The sequence below is a fragment of the Amia ocellicauda genome, chromosome 2, assembly GCF_036373705.1.
Source record: "Amia ocellicauda isolate fAmiCal2 chromosome 2, fAmiCal2.hap1, whole genome shotgun sequence".
NCBI classification, from domain to species: Eukaryota; Metazoa; Chordata; class Actinopteri; order Amiiformes; family Amiidae; genus Amia; species Amia ocellicauda.
This window is the reverse complement of record NC_089851.1, coordinates 18,103,997-18,123,469: the sequence shown is the minus strand read 5'-3', so window position 1 is coordinate 18,123,469 and position 19,473 is coordinate 18,103,997. Positions and strand designations below refer to the sequence as shown.

The 19,473-nt window shown below is 36.0% G+C and overlaps 1 protein-coding gene across 1 annotated transcript in view; it reads right to left on the bottom strand.

The window, feature by feature from the left end:
• The window catches only part of xkr4 (XK related 4), a 90,935-nt gene extending 72,311 nt beyond the window's left edge, over positions 1–18,624 (bottom strand). Inside the window, exon 1 of the mRNA XM_066719803.1 lies at positions 17,758–18,624. Within this exon, the coding sequence (XP_066575900.1) occupies positions 17,758–18,449 (692 nt within the window). The 5' untranslated portion in view covers positions 18,450–18,624. The remainder of the gene's footprint in view (positions 1–17,757) is intronic.
• Between the last annotated feature and the right edge of the window lie 849 nt (positions 18,625–19,473).

Sequence of the window (19,473 nt, the reverse complement as noted above, 5' to 3'; positions counted from 1 at the left end):
TTGGACCAAGTAGGCCATTACAAGATGTAATGTCATTTTGAGAACCATTTCAAATGGAGACAGGGCAGTGGGATGGAGTGTCTTTGTGTAGTCACTCCCACTCTTGGGGATTTAAACCCTACCCTTTTTCAAAAGGAGTAAGATGCATTTAGAATAAATCAATATTCAAGATAATAATACTAGATAGTTCCAAACAACAATATATATTAGGATATGCATATGACAAATTTGACCAAAGTATGAGCGATATACAATAAATAGAGGGAGAATGTGTCACTTAGTTTAAACAATTTAAATTTGGTTTAAATAATTTCAAAGTTGTTTGGAATATAGTATACATATGTGCATTAGAGTTTCATATTTTTTATTTTTTGTGACCAATCCACTGCTTATTCCCCAAGATAACTGGATGACCAGGCCAGTAGTGTATTAGAAACCAAACAAAAAAGACAAAGGCATTAATTTCACAATGATACAAATGTTTAGATTTAGTTTAGACTTACTGTACATTGTTCTCATGGTTACATTTTTCTATGACATGGTTCCAACATTGTATTGTGTGCGCACAACATCTAAACACACGTTTAACAAAAGGAATTGGATTTCTACAGATCAAAAAAATATTCAACAAAAGATTTCTCTCGACAAGAAAACAACTTACAATTAAAAAAGGATACATAGAATATTGTGGCGACTGCTTTATTAATGTCTAATCTTATCAAAAGAAAACATGTCTAATGATTGATTTATGAAGGAAATGTTAACCAACAAAAGAAACAGCAGGGCATTTACATAGGGATTTAAGTTGCGCCAAGAGTGTGCACAAAGAAAGTCTGCCCAGCTTAGAAACAGCTTAAGCAGAAAAGCAGAAAATAAAACTCGTGGTGTAAAGCAAGCATCTGCATGTTCCTTGGTCAATTACAGGTCTCCCCATTCAAACATTAATTGTTTACCAGTGGCAATGAAAGCATGGTAAAGACATCTCTATTTATATACCAATCCATTACAATGATACCAAAAAGCTATGGTAAGTTTCTACGGCCAGTAAATTATTAATACATTAAATGTCTAGTGTTTTATTGTTTTTTTTGGTTTGTTTTATAACTGGTAGAATGTGCAATACATTATTTAGAAACCTCCAACAGTTAAATTCCAGGTTGTTTGGTGACTTACTAAGCTTATACTTTGGCAATGTTCTTATATTTTCTTGAAAAAGTCTTGCATCTCCAAATGCTGAACAATGTGTGAGTTGATTGAGAGAATGAGCTACTCTGACTTTTACAGGAAAAACTGCTGAAGATTGTTATTAGTCTTTAATTCAATCACATCACCAGTCATCAGTTGCTGAATATGTATGCTTTTTTCTCTTCATAGCAACTGTTTAGAATTGTAATTTAAAGGTTTTTGCAGTGAAAGCAATGCAGAACTTTGCTTGACCTCCCTCCCTGAACCCTGCTGTATGAAAGCACATGGAAATGCTTTAATTTTTATGTGATAAATATACGACCTAAGTAATAACATTATAAAGCAAACACTGGACCAATTTACAATCACATAAAACCATTAAGAGTTGTTTAATATCCCTATTGCTAAACAGGTATATCATATATAGCATTTTCAGTGATTGTTTCCCAATTGTTATAATTGCATTGGCAAGAGTATCTAATTCACCTGAATTAACCTTCTTAGAAGAATTATATTAGCACAACTATTAACTGAATGACTACAGTTATAGTGTTAGCCTTAAATTAGAATCACCTACAACAAAACAGTTAGATCAGCTCTTCTGTGTAGCTCTTTGTTTTTTCTTTTTTTTTCAGTTATGATTAATTATTGGACCACCAATGTTTAGTGGTGTTAATTGCTGATTTGTATTTGTACGCACTGAGGTTTCAGGACAACCTTGTAAATGTGGCTTTGGTCTCAATAGGTAAATTGTGAAATAAATGAATATAATAATGATCATAGGAAGAGATAAACCTTTATTTGAGACCAATGATCTATAATGACTGCACTTGAATTCAGATACAATAAACTAGAATTCCTATAGACACCTATCTGAGCTTAATGCTGTTTTACTATGAGATAGTATTATGACACTATCGTGTACTATTTCCTGCAGACCCAATAATTTTCATGCAATGGCATCAATATACTATTATTATCATTATTTTTATTAAATAATCATTAACACTGGAAGATATATGTGTAACAAGTACTATTGCTTCAACCCCAAAAAAGTGAAGGAAACAAAGAAATGATTTATGTAGCAGTTCATTTGTTATGGGAAATCATTACTTATTTCATTGTTCGCACAATTATTACTGTCGAAAAAAGATAAAACATTAGATATGCTTAGATTGCAAGAACTGACCAATATGCAAATTGCTACAGTCATTTATCTCTCAAGACCTTGTGCAGCAGCTTTCTAGCTTGCTTTCACTTTAAACCTATGCAATTTATTGGGAACATTGCTGAAGGTATTTATTGTTTGCTCTAACTGAAACTTAAATAATAATTAAAAGAAAGAAACTTCTGTTGAATCATGGCATTTAGACTACTACTTCCAACAACAACAAAACAAAATTGGAACTAAATAGTATGTATTATGAAACATACTAAACATACTAAACATACTAAACTAAACTAAATGAGGTGACATACCATGTTACCGGTTGAATGCAATGACAAATAATATTGTTACATGTTGTAACATTAAATGATATCCTGAATATCATGCCAACAGTATGGATTTAATATTCTTAAACATCACCCCCATGATCACCTCGCCAGGCTGTACTGTCTGATAATGTCTTCTCTGTTAGGTCTTCCTTGAAACCCAATAATACTTTGTGGGAATTGACCTTATCTACACCCACTGACTAAAATAATAGAAACCTCCTTCATATTGTGGTGGGATACCTATTGCCCTACTGAGATATCAAAGGTAGGTTTGAGTCAAGAATTCCATAAGATGTTGGGAACCAAATTTCACCATATTCATCCAGCTCCTTGAAGGTTGAAGGTAGTTTTTATTTAGCCAGAGATGTGGAGATTATGGAGCTCCCTGGTGCTGATGAAAATGACTTGTTCTCATCCTTGATTACAACAATTAAACCTCACTCACTAATACTGATCTCTGTACTGTAGAAGTGACAGTCTGCCAAATGTCCTTCTCCATGATTGTGAGACATCTGTGGACTTTCCCATCCTACAGCCTAATGATACCAGTGCGGTAGCATGCAAGCTGTTTTAAACCATTACTAAGGAACACGTGACAAACTCATGTGAATTTCTGGTGTACATGCATACATTTGAGAAATGCCAATATCCAATTGATTACAGACTTTTCAATGTGGTGTATCTATTTTCCAAATAAAATATGTTGTATTGCTTGGGTAGCTAGAGGTTTGAAGCTTACAGGTTTTTCATCAATGCAGGTCTGATGACCAAGCCAAAGCAATACCATTTCATACAAACAGGTGGTGCTCAACCACATCGGAGGTCATGTGTCCTTCCGTTACCATGGAAACTAACAGTGGGAAAGCAGACTCATGATTTGGGTATGAGTGAACAGTTCAAGAATAGATCTGATTTAGACACTCATGTTTTCTGTATTCTTTGCTAAAGGTTGTTTATTACTATGCCCTGACCAACATTTTTTTCTCGCTCATTTATTTGTTAAATGAGCCATTCACTTAATTTATAATTGTATTGTATCACATTCATTAAATAAACCTTCTAACTGCAGTTCTTTAAGAACAAAGAACAATCTGTTTCTATGCTCAGCAATTATGAGAAAGCAGTACCAGTTGTTTGTTTACACTGGGATTTCTGTGAACCCATCTGCTGCTCTGTTCCAATTTCCCTAGAGCACACAGGGCCTCAGTTGACAGGAATTTCTCCCTTTTCTGATACTGTTTCTGTATAGAATGGTAGCCTGGAAACCACCCAAACAGCTTAGTGTGAAAACTAATTAGAATAGCCCATTATTGTTTTTACATTTGATTTGTTGTGCACCACTGTAACTGAAAAACTGTAAACATAGACCTTGATGATTTTTAATTTGCCGCAGTTGTGAATTTGATATAGATTTTGATCCTAGATCAAGATTAAATAATCACTTTCCCTCACTAGAACTTCAATTCCAGCCTGAGTACTTGATGGTGACTTTCCATTGTGCATTCAAAAAGCCTCTGGCAAACATTTGCCATCAAGTGAAGCGTTTTGAAATAGTGACTGGCAGACAGTTAGAATTTTGTGATTTAGAAGTATAGTTTGTATAGTCAAAATCAAAATCAAATCATCTTTATTAAGATGTTATTATGTTAGTTCATACTCTACTCCATCCTCTGACTCCTGATCATGGTTTGTATCCTGTTCAAGACTTTGGTTCTTGCCTACCATACCATACAGCACCTAACTACCTACAGACCCTCATCTCTCCTTACACTCCTTCCAGACCTCTCCGGTCTTCCTATCCCAGAAGACTCACTGTAACTCCTCTCTGCTTCCCTTCATCCAGATCTGCTCCTTTTCCACCCTTGTCTCTAAGTGGTGGAATGACCACACAGTCCCTGACCACCATCCACTGATTATTTAAGACACATCTGTTCAGACTGTACCTGTAATACAGCATCTTCTGGGCTGCTCAGCACTCTTGCTCTTATGGACTTTATTATTAATCTATGCATCCTTATGCTCCCGATTACTTATGTATTGTTAGCGCTTCTATCATTTTACAGCAAAGGAACATGAACCTTTGGTACACTTGTTAGATCTGGAGTGGAAATTTAGGTTGTCTGATTGTCCAAAGCTTCCTTCTGTCACACACCTACATGTGGCAAAATATTAAAGATCATCTCAATTCTGTTCAAAGAAATGAATGGCTGCCTCCCGAGTGGCTCAGTCGGTAAAAGTGCACACTGAGCTCTATTAGCTGAGGATTGTCGGTTAGATCCCAGCTCATGTAATTTGCCGATTGTGATCAGGTGCACAATTGGCCTAGCCTGGGTCCACAATTGGCTTATCCCGGGCTAGGGAGGGCTAAATTGTCTGCATCTTTACAAACCGGCACCCACTTCTAGCTACCTGGGCACCTGCAGACTAGGATTGGAGGATACAAGTCATACTTCCTCACCCTATCCACATATAGTGGTGTGGCGATGAGCCGAGATGCACACACAATCTCTAATACCACGTGACAAACTTCCTTTTCTCTGCGTCAGTATCTCGCTCCACATAGCACCACATAGTCCCTTCTTGCTACAACATTAAGAACAACATCCTTCTGCCTGCCCAGACTCACCTTTGCAGCTGCTCCATGCCTCCACCGAGCACGTGGGGGGGCTCTGATAGCCTTGTCCTCTAGGCCAGGCCATCGATCCCTCAGCAAAATATATTCCATTACTTCAAACCACTACTATCTCCCACCAACCTCTACATGGGGTAGTCGAACTACTGAAATATACTTTAGACAGAACCATGTTTATAGAACACATGGTTGTATATTGCTACAAAAGCTTCTACTTCGAATACTGACTCCTTAAAATAGATACAGTATTGTGTTATTTTAGTATTATTAAGTGCAGACACTCAAATCTGCCTGGAGAAAATCAAGTATTCACACTGAGTCATTCTGCATTTCTAAGCACAGTTCATGTCAGGCACAAGGCATAGCTACACAGCATATGTCACAGTTTAAAGCAAAACCATTTTCAGACATTTCACAAGAAATTTGTAATATTGAATATCTAAGCAAAAATACTGTAAAAAGAAATAAAGCCTTATACGTCCTCTGGGGAACCAACTAGCTATTTGGCAAGACTTTTAAAAGCCGTAATACTTCCCTTTCTGATCAAGAGTCTTAAGAATGTGCTTTAGGGTTGATTGAGGGTTTGTAATTTCAACAGTAGATGTTTACTGAAGGAGACACATTAGACACTAGGTCACTTTAACGACTTATAGTGGACATATTTATGAAACAATGAAAAGAAAATTTATTTTATTTCATTTTCTTATTCAACACTAACCTTCCAAACATTGTGTTTACATGAAATACAGCTGATTTCACAGTGCATTATAGTATATATAAATGTGATTTTAAAAGAAAAGTGTCTAATATTGAAATAGATGAATATACATTTGGAATACAACTGGTATGTGGTGTTCACAGTGAGGAAGTGTGGGGGTTTGGTTAGTAACGTACTATTTAGACAACCTTGGTAACCTGTGTGCAGTGGAATGGAAGTTACAGTCTGAAAACTGTTTGATAGAAAGAAAACAGAAATAGAAAAACATATTTTTTTTGCTTTCAGTCAGTGCACTGTACCTTGTATACTGTCACGCATAGAAAACAAAGCGTGAGAGTTATTTTTAAAATGTTAGAAACGCAGACACACTGTAAACATTTCTATTTGGCTAATTAAATGTTAAGTTTCACAGATCGAGACAAAAGCATTAATGTCATGAGGGATACTGATATTCAGATTAATGATTAAAGGGTCACCCGCACTGAGTGGGTAATCGTGTACAAGGAATGATTTTGTACTATAAAGTGTAGCTTTAACAGTTATAGTGCTCTGATATTTTAAATAATAATCAGATTTCTTAATCTGCCGGAGTATGAAATACACTGGAACTGTGTATTCAGATTATTATTTTATTTTTTTTACAGGGACATTTGTAATAAAAAATACATTTTGCATTTTACTAGGCGGTGTAACTACCATCTTAAATATAGCTCCCACAGTTTGCAGTCCACTGAGATATGTAGATTTCTTGATTTGTGCAGTTTTCAGATGGGACTGTTTGTTGCAACATTTCTGAGGTAAATTAAAATGAATACTATAGAATCAAGACTATCAATATATGTATAAGAGGAAAAAAGTATTTTATCTTGTTTGTGCAAGGTCAAAAACAGAAAACTCTCTGGAAATGCCTTAATAACGAGATATTTGGGGCATTTGCAAACATGTACTTTCATAGAATTGGTACTAGTATATTTCATTTTAATGAAGCAGATGTATAATAAATTCAGTTTCCATTAGAGATAAACATGGGACAAGTTGAACAATGTGCTTAATGTTACTATCTTATAATTCTTGTATATTAAATCATTGAACCTTGATGGTATTGGAACCTGCTTTTCTCAATACCAAAATACCGCTCTTCATTCTTCTGTCCCTGGGCTACATATATAGTAGAGTTGTGCTGGGCAAGGCACTACATCCCCCTGAGGCTTGGGGGAGGAATCAGCAATGGGAAGCCCCTGACTCCCAGGGCTCCCACCATTGGCCCCCTGTTGTTGGGGGTTTAGGAGCTGGAAGGAGAGAGTGAGAGAAGGAGAAGATAAATCTGCTGCTTGGGGCCAGGGAGCAGAGTCCAGTGAGTGCACAGCACCTGGAAGGAAGATGATCCAGCAAATAGACTTTATTTATGGACTTGGACACTGAGTGTAGGTTTGCAATTTTGGTGTAAAGGTACCAGAAGCTTGGTTTTATGTTGGTTTTAGCTACTTTCTAGCCTATATCAATCCATTGCACGGTTCCACTTGCTTTGATTTAGTGTAATGCCTGCACATTTTATTCCCATCTTCCCATGTGGTCATCTTCTATGTCTTTTTTCATCTCTTGGGATCCACTGGATAACTTCCTTTGACCATCTTTGATCTGTTTTTCTCGCAATGTGTATGTGTACATTTTAACATTTTCACTCTTTCAATTATGTCACATATTTTAGTTTGTTCTTGGATCCATTTATTTATTTTTGTATCTCCTTGTTATTCCAAACGTACATTGTTCCATGTTTCTCTGTGTCGTCTGATGTTTCTGTAACATTTATTGCGTTTATGACCAGGTTTCAGAACAATAAGTAAGCACTGGTATTATCCATTGATTAAATACTTTTCTCTTCAGGCAAATGGGTACATTTCCTTTCAACAGTGTGCTGTTACTTCCAAATACATGCCATCCCATTTCCCCTCTTCTTTTGATTTCTTCTATAACAGTGCTGATTTGTTGTCCAAGGTAGACATAACTCTTGATTTATTTAGCTATCAATTGATCTACTTAAATATTAACATAAATTTCACAAAGCTGTTAAACATAACTTTGGTTGTGCTCAAGTTCATTTTAAATCCTCTTATCTTGCTTGCATTTGAGTTCTTGAAATTAAAGCTGCAAGCCTTCCGGTGTTTTTGCAGATATAGTGATGTCATTGGCAAATTGATAGATGTTCAGATAAGCTCTGTTTATCTTGATTTATTTTTCTTCCCCGTCCAAAGTCTTGAATGCTTCAAGAGTTGCTGTGCAGAGTTTGGGAGAGATTGTGTCTCCTTGATGTACTTCTTTGCAAATCTTGATCTTGTCAGTGTCTTGGTGGAGTACAATTCTAATACATAACTCTTTAATTAGATTTAGTAGTAGCTATCATGTAATTTATCTACATTGCCATATGCACTAAGTAATGTAATTGTAATAAAAAGCTAAAGCACTTTCCACTGAACAATCTTTGCTTTTGATTTGATTATTAATATCCTTCATTACTGTTCATCTACTTCCAAGTTTTACAGTGTGATATAATGTGCACTGAGTGCAAATAATATGTACCAATGTGAGGAGCTGAAAAATCGCCTAAATGAATCAAGTTTTTAAAAAAGGTCCTTTGCACGCTGATATTAAATCATCTTGCGCTGCCATGACATTTTTGACAAGTCTGCTACATGACTTGATTGTCCCAAAACAATAAGAGGTCAGTACCATGTCCTCAATGAGCCCGTGTGGCACACTTTTGGGAAATTATCTGCATATTTTGTTCCGTAGATATTGTATGTTTAAGTTTATAAATCAATATTTAAGAATCACCATTTAAGTATCATTTGTATCATTACATCATTGATACATTCATTTAAATAGAAACCCTACTGATTAACTCATCGAACGCTTGGTTTATAATTTTTCATGGGTAGCATACATTTCTAAAATTATTATAATGCTGAACATGAATATCTTGCATCTCCAGGCGATTCTGCCAAGCATGCTGGACCAGCGAACTGTTCAAACCTTGACTGGGTCACAAGCATTCAGAAACACTCACAGCTGTCGAATCATTGAGGTATTTTTTAATTGCAAGATTCTTCAGAATAACTAAACTACAGTACAGTAAAACAATTCCATATTATTATTCTCAAGCTTCATATTCTAAATGTGTTTTTTTTTTTTTGTAAATTGCTATTCATTGATTCCAATGTTAACAATAAATAAAAATCACACAACAGACTTAAATTATGAGGCCTGCCTCATATAAAGCTCAAATACCACATGTTTGGATGATCAGTAGATGTATTCAAGCTTTTGTCTCAGCATAGGACACTATATTTTTTCTTATTATTATTATTATAAAAACGAATACAGTGTTGTTCAGCTATATATTTTACTAACCATTTTTCAAAGCATTTTTCCACTGGCACCAATGCTAAAAATTGATGAAATCCCAAAAGAGCATATTCCAAAAGCATATTAGTCTGTGACATTTGAAACACACATTCACAAATACACTTCTTGCTTCATTGCCCACTTCATACCAACAGCTAGTGGTTTTGGGTTGGGTTGTGTTGACCTGGAACACTGACTCAGATTACTGTGAATGTGGAAACAGAGGAGCTTGTGGTGCTTTTATTTACCAACCACAAAATGTACTACCAAGTAATACTTTATAATCACTTTTCTTTGTAACAAATGGACAATTAAAAAAGCCCACTCGCATCGTGTTGTACTCTTAATTATTATCTGATGCACACTATGTTGACAAATCTTATAACAATAACAACAACATATTATTGTACCTATGGCAGAAGAGTGGAAAGATTCAAAACAATGTGAACTTTCCTTTCCAAGAGAAAACACCTAAATGTTACCTACATTTAATGTTGGTGACAAATGCAGGTGCTAATAAGAATGTCTGAAATTGTTTTGCCAGTGCATAACATATGGAAAGCATATTGGTAAAGGAACAATATCAGTCTAGTCTTTAATGTCATGCAGCACCCTTAGGAAAAGTAGTTGTGCGTAAGGTATTTCTCAAACACACAGCCAGACTCAACTTAAATTATCTAGATTGAAAAGCAGAAATTGGTATCCTGGCCTCCGTATCCCCCTGATTTTAACTGAATTAACGTGCTCAATTTGATTTTACCTCATGTAGTATTAAAAAAATCCATGTTGACCTATAATTATAAGCAGTACATATATAGAGAGAGACGTACATATTTCATGGATCAGACTGATAGCCTGCAGAGCAATAGGAGCTGTGAATTATTATTGAGTTTATTTCAAACAACACTGCCTGATATCAGAGAGCAGCAGATGGATATATCCCTCTCTTCCATTTCTGTATTAGCTGTTGGACAATGAATTTTTGTGATGTGAGTTCACACAATATGCACAGTAATAAAGTGGAAGTAGGTAAATATGACACTTATAGTCAAGCATTTAACAAGTTATTGAAGAGTGGAATAATCCATCAATAAAATAATTTTACGCTCCAATTTATTTTCCTTATGTTTAAGGGAGAAACATTAAAACTGATATTGGTGGAAAGCTTATTGTATACATTATTTTGATAATAAAAAATCTTTCAATGATAGCATGTAATAATGCACAGAACACAGAAAAACAGTCCAAATTGTTTTTCAAATATTTTTGGTTGGAATTAGACTATATTTACTTATTACATATAATTACAAATAACAAACAAACAAACAAACAAACAAACAAACAGGTCCCAGTTTGTAATTTGTAATTCGCTGGTAGGTAAAAGTGTTGATTTCATCTAGGCCTTAGCCTATAGTTTACCAGCTGATTTTTATTTCCAGCTACAAATCTGATTCTCCTGCCTATATGTATCACTATGTCACATTTAGGCAACTACACATGGATCCTCCACCAATTATATATTAGGATAATCACAATGAAAGAAGTGTGCATGCTCTTAATCTATCATCAACACTGTAATCTGCTCTCCAAAGCTCTTCAGCCAAGAAATAACTGTCATGGTAGTTTTTCACTCTTGTGATTCTGGATGGATTAGGTTGGAGTTATCCCAATGTTATTGGATCAGCTCTTCTAAGTGACCAACAGTTTTGTGTTCGCAATCCCAGAGAGTGTTACACCTAAATGAGGGAATCTTTATATTTGTAGTTAATTCAGCTGTGATCTCAGTTATGACTGGAAAACAGGCCACAATTTCTGACATAGCTATAACGTTATATGTGGTTTACAAATTCAAAACTTATGAAAGTAACTACATCATCAGTGCATATGTGGATGTTAAGTATGTTGATTCAAAAGTCTACTGATGGATTTGATTAACTTCATTAAAACACAGCTATTTTTAAACATCATCTGTGTATAATCCCCCAGACAAGCCTGTAGTGTTCAATACATGTTACAACAATAACCTGCCGATTCTCCTGGGACGCAAAACTGTGTCAGTCTGATTATCAGCATCCATGGATGTGACATGAGAATACAAAAAAAATCAACTCGGCACAGTATTGTTACGCAGGGAAAAAGCATGTGAGATTCTGTCAGCCATGTGCAGTTTTGACTATCATTTGTAACAAACATTAATAAATCTTGAAGCTCAGATCATCTTAGTGGTAATAAAGTTACAATTCTTATAGACTTGGACTGAATGTTTTTCAAAAATCTGCTTTTGAATTCCAAGTATTTGTATTTCATTTATTACATACACAAGATGGAAACGGAATCAGCCACACCCTCTAGAAAGGGCTTTGCATATTGTTTTCTAGTATTTAAAGTCACACAAGAATGCAGTGTCTTGGTAAACACTGTGTGTATCTGAAAATGTGGGATATGTTGTACAGAAAGAGAGAGCAGTCCAAAGGTATAACATAGCAGTGCTTTAATGTTGCCATGCCAGCATCCTATTGACAACTATTATGAAACATATGGAATTCTCAGAAAAAGGTAACTCAGAAACTGCAGAAAAAAGTAAATACGTGGTCAAAACCTCTGCAGACCCAATGTACCTACTCTGAACATCCCAGAGTGAGTATGCTCTATACAGGGAGACACCCTGTATAGCAGTAGGGAACATATTGGCCCAGTGACAAACCTCAGTCTCTGCTGTGTTATCTCCCCAACTGGAGAAAAATCTAAAGCTAATTTCTCATCCCCTTTTCCACACACATAACAGCTGTTTACTGATTGATTCTGCAATGTTGGAAGCTAGAACCCATCACAAGACGAGCTATCTGTGCCACTGTGGCAGGATCAGTGTCTTGTTTCTGGAAAGTACAAATATACCAGATGGAATATTTCCAACAGTACTTAAAGAAATTAGGGAAATTATTTATAGGCCACTAACGCAAATATTCCAAAAGACACTTAGAACAGGGGATGTGCCAACTGACTGGAAGACAGCAAATGTCATACCAATCCACAAGAAAGGGGACAAAACTGAGCCAGGAAATTACAGACCAATCAGTCTCACCTGCATCACCTGTAAAATGTTGGAAAAAATGATTGAACAGAAAATAGAGGAGCATCTTAATGAAAACCACATTCTTGGAGATAGTCAACATGGGGTTAGACGAGGCAGATCATGCCTTACTAATCTATTAGAGTTTTTTGAACATGCAACTGCAGCTGTGGATCATGTGAAAGCATATGATACGATATACTTAGATTTTCAAATAAGGCTTCTGATAAGGTTCCACACCAAAGACTGGTCCTCAAATTGGAAGCTGTAGGCATTCAGGGTAATGTAAGTAGATAGATTATGAACTGGTTGATGTATAGGAAACAGAGGGTGTCGATTAGAGGAGTTGCTTCTGGAGTGAGGTTGTTAGTGGAGTTCCACAGGGATCAGTATTAGGGCATTTGCTTTTTCTAATCTATATTAATGATCTGGACTCTGGGATAGTTAGCAAACTTGTCACATTTGCAGATGATACTAAAATACGTAGCTCAGCAGATACCATCTCGGCAGCAGGGGTTATTCAAAGGGACTTAGATAACATTCAGTTGTGGGCCGACACCTGGCAGATGAAAGTGCAAGGTATTACATGCAGGTAACAAAAATGTCCACTATAATTACACTATGGGAGGAATAGAACTAGATGAAGTAACGCATGAGAAAGACTTAGGAGTCTAAATGGACTCCTTAATTTCTCCATCCAAACAATGTGGGGAAGCAATAAAAAAGGCAAACAGAATGTTAGGGTATATTGTCAAAAGTGTAGAATTGAGAACAAGGGCAGTGATGTTCAGACTGTACAATGCACTAGTTAGAGCTCATCTGGATACTGTGTGCAGTTCTGGGCTCCACACTTCAAGAAAGATATCGCTGCTCTAGAGGCAGTTCAGAGGAGAGCAACCAGACTTATTCCAGGTCTGAAGGGAATGTCCTACTGAGAGACTGAGGGAACTGAACCTTTTCACCCTGGAACAGAGGAGACTACGTGGGGACTTGATTCAAGTCTTCAAAATCATGAAAAGCATCGACCAAATCAAACCAGAGGAGCTTCTCCAGATCAGCAGGGACACATGCACCCGGGGACACAAATGGAAATTGGGCTTCAAGGCATTCAAAACAGAAAACAGGAGACACTTCTTCACACAGAGAGTCATCACAATCTGGAACAAACTCCCCAGCGATGTGGTTGAAGCTGAAAATTTGGGAAGATTTAAAAATAGACTGGATAGGATCCTTGGATCACTTAGATACTAATGGACACAAAACGAGCATGATGTGTCGAATGGCCTCCTCTTGTTTATAAACTTTTCTTCTTATGTTCTAAATATAATCAAATGTATTTTCAAAAGGAAGCTTCTTCTTTCCATGTTGTGTAGAATTCAATCAGACCAGCAAACTGTGGGCATTAGAGCAAGTTGGACTTCAAACAGGCTGCTGCCATTGCATTTTCACACACATACACACACTGAGCGGCCAACTTTATCTTTCAGTTTTAATAATAAGAATTAAATAAGAATTCAAATGAACAAAAGGGTATTTTTCTTGTTCTTTTTCTTCAAAATGGATACTAGGCTGCTCTAAAAGAAGGCCGCAAAAGGAATCGATAAAGATGTGTCACTTACTGCACTTTACCACACTACATTTCACATTGCCGCTGACATATTCTGCTATCTATCTTTATCATTTACAAACACAGCATTTCCATCAAGATTATACTTAGTGTTGACAAAATGACAGTGAAGTACCGCAGAAAAAAATATAGCACTTTTTACAGGCAATGCCTTCTAACATTTCATTGGGTTATTTTGGGCTCTGGCTCAAATGGAAGTTCAGGCAAGCTATCAAAAAAGCATACCATAATGGCTCAATTTTTCACTTAAAGTCACTTGCACGAATGCAAAGGGATTTGACAAGACACACTGTCAAGGTGGGATGACCTGCACTGTAAAATATCATGGTAGAGAGTCTCTATGAACTGCTTTATCATGCTTTTCTCCTCAATGTTATTATAATATCAACCCATAGCACCAGAATTTCAAGTTTCAAGTCACCTGAAACAACTGTAAAGTAAACTTAAGGGATGTTCAAAGTCCTTCGAGAACATATCTATGAAAGTATGTCTATGTATGCCTGTTGGCAAATTGATGTGTTATACATTATACTAGCTCAACAGGGACGTATCCCCAAAGGTAAGAGATTTGTGTGATAATATGAAGAAAAAAATAAAAAAAAACTCCAGCAGATATAGAGTCTGGACTTCCATATCATATGAATTTCTGGAAAGAGCTAATAAAATATGTACTGTTATATATATATATATATATATATATATATATATATATATATATATATATATATATATATATATATATATTCTAGAAGAAGATCAAATAAATATAAAATATATACTTAAATATAAAATAATCTTGGTGCTGAGTCTTTCAATACCAGATGAAAACAGATGTTAAATATGTGTTTAATCCTGATTAATAACAAATTACTGAATCACATTTAGCTAAATAAATTAAGATGAACAAGAAGGTATGAAATGATTTCAGGAAAAAGTGCCAATAATAGATTGATATAAATAAATAAATAAATAAATTATTATTATTATTAGTAGTAGTAGTATTATTATTATTATCATTAATAATAATAATAATAAAATGACAACTTTTACATAGAAAGTTGTAATGTTTGCAAATAAATATTGATCTATTTAAATCAAACACTTTTTACAACTTGTTTCCTCATGCAGTGTATTGTACAGAGATATTACATATGGAAAATTATCTGATTATCATAATTAAATTAAATTAATTAATAAACAAAAAAATAAATAAAACTTATTGTAATATCAATGTCAAATTTAAGGATGGGATTAAATCCAAATTTTGACACACCCACAAACTACAGATCTGTATATGATAATGGATCTATGATTCTATAGAAGAAAGTAGCATCTTACACAACTGGGTTCAGTTTTGTATTTTTCTATGAGAGGGTGGGTCAAAGTTTTTATGAAATCCCAGCCTAATTCTGAAAAGGTGTGATGAGGTAAATATAACATCTGAAAATCTATAGCACATGCATACATTTGCATAGGATGCCATTCTTACAGTATAGTATATTGAAATAATGTTGCACATATTAATTCACTTAATCTTTATTTATTCCAAATTGTATTTTCCATTCACATTAAAGCAATCTTCAAGTCTCTCACTATTAATGATAAATAATAAAATACTTTTTGTATATTATGTTCCAGAAATGACTAAATAAAAGATTATCATCACTGTAAACCCTTTCTCAGCAAATAACACAGCCAATGAGATATTCATAGAAAGATAATCACAACTTATTAGCGTAATACTGATGAACATGTGATTATTTTGTTCACAAATTACAACACTTATGGTTTATTGTAATCACATGGCACTGACAAATTAAGCTCTAGTATATCAAATACAGCCTTTAGAACATTTAAGCTATATCCACTAAATGCTTAGCATACTTGCTATACAATTATCCAATGAACATCCCTAATCACTAAATAAGTAGTTATTCTATGTATATGTTTGTTAACTGTATGTGTTTATTTGTCTGCTTGTTGATATATAGTTGTATGAAACAACATAATGTTATTAAGTATCCATGGTGAAATAGAAACAATCATTTCAATATGTTATTTTTGTACTTGATAACTGAGTCTTGCCATGAACAGGTGTGTTTAGAAAGTTTTAGTTGGATGTCACTACAGAACAGGATGTAAATAAATCTGGATAATCATCTTCAATAAAGAGATCACATGCACAATCGCATATGGATCATATTCAACATATTTAACTTTGATTTAATATATTGAAAGAGCAACTCAGCAATTCATTAATATTTTATAAGATGATTTGAATGGATTATATGCCAAAGAGAATAGGAAACCATAATATATTCAGAAAATGTAGGAAACTATTTTGGATTTACAATTGTCATATGCTGAATGTGTGCATCCAGTGCTTTTATTATTATTATTATTATTATTATTATTATTATTATTATTAATAATAATAATAATAATAATAATAATAATAATAATAATAATAATAATAATAATAATAGTAGTAACCTATTATCATCCAGAAGAACTAATGTGAATGGTATTTTAGAGATCTAACATTTATGAAATTCACAAAGATAACATTATTTTTCTCAAGGGGGTTTGCCCCAAATCCATCTGATGACATTCATTGCACACTAATTTTCTATTCCTCTCAGTGAATCTTAATATTAGTGAAACACACGTGTGTCTAGAATATTACATTTTTACAGCAATAAATAATAATATAATATTTTAGACATTTTCAAAATGGCCCCTATCTACTATGAACAGCCTTCCAGTTCTTGCAAAAGGAGCAATTATATTTTGGTACTTTTAGGTAAAACATGAATTTATTATTCAAACAAAACAAAACTGTGAAATGAGGTGAACAATCCTTAAATCATGACATTTATAAAAGCTTATCATTTATAAAAGCGTATCTTATGTTTCTGAACATAATCTCTGAAGTAAGCTTCACTAGCTTAAATCACATAAAGGGATTCCCAATATGACAATTGTACAAAAATATTAATAAATAAAAGCTACATGATATGCCTTTTTAAAAGCTTATTTATTATGTAGGCTATACAATATTATCTTAAATCATCCAAAAACGTTGTTCCAGTTAGCGATTACAGAGTGATATCATATTCTCCCAAATACTAAATAGAATAGAATTTTTAAATAGAAATACATATCAATACATTATAATATTCCCTTGTGAAAACTCCCAGTTTATCAGACTAAATTCGAATACATTTGTGCACAATTCGGAAATATAAAGTATGACACACTTAAATAACTATGAAATGTGCTTGTTACCTTAAGACTGCAGAATTAGCATGCATGAAACTTTTTGGTTTGGTTTCGTTAAAACATCAAACAAAAGTACACTATATACACACCTAACATTAATAAGACGGTAAAAACAAGTATGCAGGAACCTTCCAATCTGAACCGCAATTCAGACTGAGCTTTAGACATCAAAGCAAACACTTTTGTCCCCACTTCCACATTATGCCATGCAAGTTTAAGCCACTCCAGCACTGGCAGCGTTTTAAACAGTGTAGCAGACGCAACGCTTGCACAGTATCCCCCCTGCAAATGATCAGCACCCAGTGAATCCTCCCTGTAACCCATCAGCACCCCGGCCAACTCACCTCCAGATCTGCCCCAGCTGCAGGATGTGGATGACTGACTGCAGCAGCCAGATGCAGAAAGAGCAGGACGTCGACCTTTTCTTGCTAGTCCGGGTGGCAGTGCTGCTGTTGCTGCTGTTGGTCGTGGTGTTGCTCTTACTAGCCGTGGACGCCTGTCTCTGAGGTGTGGACGGACGGGCATCCACGTCTCCATGTGAGGCAGAGCCGCTCAGGAGCTTCCCGTCCATGTGAGCGCAATTGGCCGCGCCAGCAGCAGCAGCAGCACCGGCGCTCTCCTCGGTGCTGAAATCATGGACGAACCAGCGAAAGCTGAACACCTGCACCGAAAACGAGCCCAGCACCACGAAGAACAGCGTGAGCCCGAACCACCAGTAGTCGCGCCGGAGGTAATAATCGACGGACAGCCAGACATCGGTGCCCACGTCGGCGAAATACACGGCCACGGCGGCGAGGATCCAGAGGCAGTCCCACACCGAGTAGTTCTGCTGCTCCCTGCCCAGGCGAAGACACATCGAGGAGGAGCCGCAGCAGCGCGACTCCCCGTTCGCGTAGTCCCCCTCTCCCGCGCCCGAGTCCGGCTGCGACCCCGGGGCGAGCCCCTGCACCGAGCCCGAGTGGTCTGAATTCTGCAGGGGGGTGAACGCCACGTCGCTTTTCTTCATTTTCAACACCCCATCCGACTTAGCGGCCATTATAGCAGCCCTCCCTTTATCTAACTGACACCGTCTTTTTCCTTCTCCTTCCTTTCTCTCCTCCTCCTTCTTTCTCTTTCTGCCTCTATGTGCCAGTGAGCAGAAACTGGGCTGGGCGACCTCCTCTTCCGCCAGCTGTGGCGCCGCCTGTTCACAACAAAGCAACACTTCCTCTCGGCAGCGGGTACGAACCATATGCTCCCCCACGGCACACATTTAGACTATGACGTCATTGCTTTCCAACTCTTCTTTTGACAATTATCACAGATCATATCGGTTTCTATTGCTGCTGCGTAAATCTGTCTGCATTCGATTGCAGAAATAGGTATGTCTTCAGTCATAAAAAAGAAAAACAAAAATACAATGGAGAAAAGCTTACAGATAAAATAAACACACATCAGCGTTATTCTGTCTCATGACACACCTACATATATAGAATAGTCATATAGAAAACCTATAACATTTTTTATATATATATATATATATCATAATACATTGTGCAATTATCTAATTTTGCAATGAGTTGATGTTTCCGTCCCCCCCCCCCACCCCAATCAAACGAGAAACAGTTCAAAGCAGCAGCTTGATCGATAAAAGTTACAATTTGTGCGCTTTTGAATTTAATCTATATTTAAGTGTGTCTCACGTTGCTTCGTTTCCACGCCGATGCAGGCAGAGGGCGAAATGCTCAATTGTTCATACCTGGGCGGCTGCCACCCGAAGAACCTGCCTGCTTTCTTTAAAAATAAATGGCAGAAGCAATGAAGCAGCATCTTTTATAATTTGCTTACTTTTTTTTTTTTTACACTTTTACAGATTCACTGTAATGTTTTTGTCAGCAACACAGTAGTATGGCAACAATATAGTAGTGATCACAATAGTTCAGCACCACGGAAAGCTCGCAACATAAAAGTAATGCAATCTCCACAACTGGCGAGTTATCAAAGCCAGTTTGCAGCTGGCAACCAAAGTGTATTTCCGTGTAGCAGGTAGTGTGTGAGTGGGTGGGTAGGTGGGCGGTGGT